At 47.6% G+C, this 5,823-nt stretch overlaps 1 protein-coding gene across 2 annotated transcripts in view; it reads left to right on the forward strand.

Moving 5' to 3' along the window:
• The window catches only part of CA10 (carbonic anhydrase 10), a 543,166-nt gene that overhangs the window by 1,375 nt on the left and 535,968 nt on the right, over nt 1–5,823 (forward strand). The window contains exon 2 of one of the 2 annotated variants that reach the window (XM_004377910.1): nt 462–1,075. In XM_004377910.1, coding sequence (XP_004377967.1) covers nt 1,015–1,075 — 61 coding nt within the window. In that variant the 5' untranslated portion in view covers nt 462–1,014. Of the gene's footprint in view, nt 1–461; nt 1,093–5,823 lie in introns of those variants that run through there. The other variant, XM_012555979.1, reaches the window with a different exon arrangement.

Raw genomic sequence — 5,823 nt, forward strand, 5'->3', positions numbered from 1 at the left:
CCTCCTCCCTTTCCCGCCCCCACCTGCCCTCCTCCTCCCCTCAAACTCGGGAAGCGTCGGGATCCGTAGGCGAGGAAATAACGACCCCTGCAGTTACATTGCGGAAAATCGCGGCAGCGGCAGCGCTAGTTGCGGGCAATGGAAGCGAGGCAACTGGGGGTTCCGGGGAGCCCAGAAAAATAGCTGAGGAGCGGAAAGCGCGCGCGCGCGCGCGCGACGTGGGGAGCCCGTGGGCTCCCGACGCTCCCCGGTGCCTGGCACCCCGCTGTCTCCGCTCCTGGTCAGGACGCGCGGCCCAAGCCGGGCTCGGAGGCGGCGAGCTGCGCTCGGACTCGAGAAGGAGGGAGGGTCGGCGGAGCTGCTGGCGACCGGCGGGTTCGGGCAATAATTCCTGCCTCTCTCTCTCTCTCTGTCTCCCTGTCTGCTGTGTCTGCTCCTCCCCCCGCCCCCCCCGGAAGCAGGAGGAGAACGGCCCCGGAGCGGAGCAGCCCCTGTGACCATGCCCCGGTGACGGGGGCGGACTTCGAGGGCAACTTGGAGCGGACTGCCTGGGCTTAGCGAGCGGGGAGCTGCCGGGGGTCAGGAACTGCACGGCGCGGCCTGGCGGGGGGCTATCGTCTATGTCTTCTTGGGGCGACAGGCAGATCGGAGTCTCGCTTGTGCAGGAAGAGCCCATCGCTGGTGGCTTCAGGTGGCTGCTGCCGCCGCTCCTAGTGCTGTTTCCGCCGCTCGTGCGAAGAGCAGAGACGGGCGAGCGGGGAGACGTCCTGGGCAGCGAGGCATCGGACATGTGTCAGCACACCTGGGGCGCACATCCGTCGAGCCCGAGGGGAGATTTGCCGGAACAATTCAAACTGCAATATTGATCTTGGGGGTGACTGTCCCTGGCCGGCTGTCGGGTGGGAGTGAGAGTGTGCGCTCGAGAGTGTGTGTGTATGTGTGTGTGCCGTGTCGGGCTCCCCCCTTCCCCCCCGTTTTCCCGTCGAGTGATGCACTTGGAATGAGAATCAGAGGATGGAAATAGTCTGGGAGGTGCTTTTTCTTCTTCAAGCCAATTTCATCGTCTGCGTATCAGGTACGGGACGCGCTGGAGTCGCGGCCGGGTTTGGGTTGTGCTGTGATGTTTGCAGAGTACGGGGTTTTATTGTGTGTAGACGCTCGAGTAGCCTCGTGGGGCGGGAGAGGAGGGGAGGTGGCAGAGACCCTTCCAGCTCTGCGGATTTACCGCCTTCAGATTTAAAAGCCTTCTGAGCCGAAGAGGGGTATGTGAATGTGTGTTGTGTATGTGCGTGTGTGTGTGTGCGTGTGTGTGTGTGCGTGTGTGTGTGTGTGTGTGTGGGGAGGGTAGGATCTGTGTGGAGTCCAGAGAGGGAGGAGGGATGGGGATGAGAAAGAAGAGGCAGATGGGTGTTGATTTTCAGCTGCTTTCCTGGCTGAGAACTCTGGCGCTGAAATATGAGCCTTGGAGGCCCCCACCCCCATCCCCTGGCTTTCAAAGTTCCCAAACTCTGTGATTCCCGACTGCCAAAATGGACGCAGAGCCCTGCCCCTGTATCTAGGCACTTGGAAAAGACTGCGGGAGGATGCGGGACTGGAGAGTGCCAGCAGAGACCAGAGGGATGTAGTCCCTCCACGCCTTCCACACACACATCAGGACCGCTTGTGATGGTCTGAAACCTAGTAGCACACCCCCTTCACCCCAAATAAAAGAACTGCCTATCTGAAACAACACGGTCATAAATACCACTTTAGATCATGGCCTTTCTTAATTCCCAGTGGCAAGGATGTGCAGGCTCACATTCATAGATCTCAGACGTTTGTGCTAGTCTGTGTTTATAGGGACAAATGGGAACCCCGGGCATTGAGGTGGATGAGAAAGGGATTGTACAGTGCCTGTGCCTGTGAGTCTGTGTGTTGGGAGGGATTCTGATTTCAGAGTAGTGTGTTTGTTAATGCAGGAAGTTGGGGGTGGGGGCATGGAGCATTGAGGGGAAGCCCAGGGCCAGCAGTATTCCCCCAGTTCAATTCAGTGGCTCCTCCCATTAACAATGCCCACTCCACTTTTCTTCACACCTGCCATTTAAGCACCCAGACTAAAGCCCATCTGCAGCATTCCCCTCTGCCTGCGTTCCCACTGCAGAATTGGGGACTAAGCCAACTTCCCATGAAGTCACTAGAAGAGGAGAGCAGGAACCCTGCCTCTTGGAGCAGACACATTTGAACAGCATTAGGGTCGAGGGAGTGGTTCCTGACTCTTCCTTCCGCCGTGCCAATCCCCACCCCCTAAGCCAGCCCTGATTCTGGCTACTGAAAACCCTCCTATCCTCGCCCTCAACCCAGCCCCAAATACCTGTTTGTTTTCAACCTTGTCCTCAGAGGGCAGGAATGGGGTGGGGCGGGGGAAGAGGGGAGAATCTGTTACCTGAAATCATTCTGTTTAGGGCTTGGCCACCCTGTTAAGAAATTTGCATCTTGTAATATTTTAGTGAGATAAGCTGTGTACCTAGCAGAGAGAAAAAGTGCCCTGAGATCACCGCAACTCTTCTAAACGGACCCCTTTTCCCCTTTCCTGCATTTAAGAAGGAAGATTCCCAGGTGATTTGTGAAGGTTTGTATCAGCCACACATCCAGGGATGTAGTGGGTGGCATCTCACTTGTCTCATTTTTACATCTTTCTATTCTGTGTCTATTCCAAACTCTTGTACCAGAATATTTCACTAGTTATGAAATAGCCTTCCCCTCCGTCTCTGTCCCCTCATAATTTTTTTTGAAACAGACATAGCCATCTGAGCCCCTTTAAGATTTACAAAGGGTTAACATTCATTGAGGCTCTGGATTTCGCCCTCCAGCATCCTCTTTGCCCCCAGCCCTACCCTGCATTTAGTCAGGCAACCACACGGGGAACCAGCTGAGAAAGGGTCTGTTCTTAGCCTCCAAAGGAGGCATTCGTGGGATACCTGCCACAGCTATATTTGATTTGGTGTATCAGCAACTAAATTATTTAAATAGAAGCATTGGGGGGAGGGCATTTCCAACCCAGTAGGGGTGCTATGGAGTACGTATGTGGCCTTTTGCATGTATTTATTAAATAATCATCATTGCTATGTAATGAGAGGAGATGAGTGTAAGCAAAATTGCTAGCTATTTGCTAAACACAGAAAACTAGGTTAACATTCCAAATGCCTAGTTAGGAGCTGCATTACTTTGCACTTTATGAAGACATTTAGGCAGAGATGCAGCATTGTGTGCTCTGTATTTATTTACACACTCATAGACTTAACTTTAAAAGGCCATTCTTCCTCCATGGCCAAGGTACCTTCCCCCCTCCGTAAGCAGAACTACTCATTCAGTAATGCCAATGTATGTCAGAATTATGATTAGGAATAAAATTGCCACAGTGTGGGGGACTCGGACTCCTCTTCCCCATCTGACTGCCTGAGGAGATGGGAATGCAGTGCACTAAGGTTGAGTTAAGGGTGGCTCAGGGAGAGTTTAGTGGGCCTTTCATTTCTGTAGTTTCCATGATTTGCAGTTTTAATTTACTCACGACTGAGCTTTAGCAAAAGGAACATAACTTTGTGTTCACAGACTCTACTAAATCTTTTTTTTTTTAAAAAAAAAAAAAATCTCTCTACTATCCTGATATGAAAAGCCTTACCCAATAAATGGGTGAGAATATGTACTGGGTCACCAGGTATCAATGATTGATGCATCAGTAGGGTAGCTTTCATTACTGAGAAACACCAGGCTAGACAAGGCCAGCAAAAGTCTGTAGTGTAAACAGAGTGCAGAGGGAAAATGTTGGTAGGAAATTTGGCCTATGGAAGGTATATTGACTGAATTTCACTGGGGTGGCATTTGCTTTCAGAAACATTCCGGTACTTTGTAACTTAGTGTTTCTAACCAGAGGTCCCTCCCCACACCATAACCCATCCCCTAAGTTAAAAAAAATACCCAAAGAGTTTTCTCCCTGGACCTGTTTGAATAAATGGCTTAAAATACAGAGACCTGGGCTTGGTGTGTTTGATGGCTCTGCACTAATAATTGGGTTGTGATGAAGCTGTCAGCCAATAGGACTGGGAGTCTGCTTAGCCAGGCTTAGCTAGCTGCTGAGTGAGTAGCATTTGAGAGATCACATCAGTTTTGGCTACTTACTGGCAACACAGCTAGGCTGAAGAGAGAAGGCAATGACCTGGGAGTTCTTCTGGCTCCCCATTAAACTCAGATTTTACTGAAAATGTATGGCATCCAGGATCTGTGAAGGGACCAGAGAGAGAGAGAACAAGCGTGAGTGCATCAGGATGACTTTTGTCTGTGCTAGCAAGAACACCATTCCCTTCCTACAAAAGCAGCTCAGATCAGTGAGAATGAATGCTTTGCAGAACGAGGAGAGAATTTCCTGGTTAAAAGACAGCTATCTAATTTAATTTCCACAATCCATCCTACCTCCCCTTTATATAACTTTTCTTCTTTGTCACTTTATTCATAATAATAGCAGCAGCAATAACAATTTGAATTATGTATTGCTTTCATATATTTTGCATGGTATTGCACATATTTTAAGTCATTTGTTCTTAAAATTTGTGGAGTAATTTTATAGATGCGGCAACCAAAACCCACAGACGTTCAGCTTGGAAGACCCACACCCGAATTTAACTGCAGAATTCAGTATATCATTTTTGATTCAAGATTTCTTTCAAATGTTTTTTTTTTTTTCTTTTTTACTTTGATGTCTCCAAATGAAAGAATACATTTTGCTAACTGTATATTAGTCTTGGAGGATTTAGAAGTAGAAGTTTAGGGTGATGGTAGTTTAAAGGTAGAATTAAGGTAAGGTCTGAGTTGTAGATGACTCAGTCAATCAAATAGATGAGCGTATTACTCAGTTTTGCTTCCAATGTCCTACGACCAGCAATCCCTACAACCACAGAATGTTTCATGCATTATTTTCCTAACCTGAAGACTAAAACGATTTAACTTCAGTTTCTTTATGAAACTGGTATAATAGCACATACCCCACAAGTTTGTTATACAGATTAAATAATAAGATAATGTGTCTGATGCATTTCACTTAGCACAGTGTCTGGCACATAGGAAGCTTGCAGTAGTATTATTTTATGTCCCCTACAAATCTAACTTAAGGTTTCTGAGTTCAGGGTAGAGTAGACCTTTTACTTTCTTTTCCAGTCAACTTGTTTTAAAGCAAAGTTAACAGAAAATAATCATCAGCAGGGGCATTTTACAACATTGAACACAAATCCCACTGCCAAGGAGGCCTTGGTTAAACGGTTTTGAAAATGTCTCTTAATTTTCCGTCTCGTGCTAACAAGACAGGTAGCATTAGGCTTTGGTGCAGTCATGAGTGTAACCCACTTTATCCCTGAGAGCTTAATATTGGAATGAGGCTTGGAAAGTTTAATCAATCATCTGGGAACAAGGTAGTGCTTTTACCATCAAGAAGATCAACAGAATTTCCTCTTTCTGCTTGTGTATTATAACTCAGTATAGACTGAACATTAAAATACTTCCAAAATGATAAACTGCGTATGCTGTCAGTATGGCTTGAAATTAGAAGATGCCCTGCAATAAAAAAAGAGTATGCATCAACAAAGAACACTTATCTGATTATCTGATAGCAGTATGGCTTGTTTAAATCCAGTTTACCATATTATGTCTTATACTCTGGTCACTGACTAATACCATCATCATAGAGGAGACTCTCCTAGCAGTGAATCAAGAGAGGCTTCTGAGTGATATAAAATCCCAGGGGTGAAAAGTAATGTCCATGTGGAAAAATGTTCTCTTGGGTGGGGATGTGTGGTT

This window comes from Trichechus manatus, unplaced genomic scaffold (assembly GCF_000243295.1).
Source record: "Trichechus manatus latirostris isolate Lorelei unplaced genomic scaffold, TriManLat1.0 scaffold00054, whole genome shotgun sequence".
Taxonomy (NCBI): domain Eukaryota; kingdom Metazoa; phylum Chordata; class Mammalia; order Sirenia; family Trichechidae; genus Trichechus; species Trichechus manatus.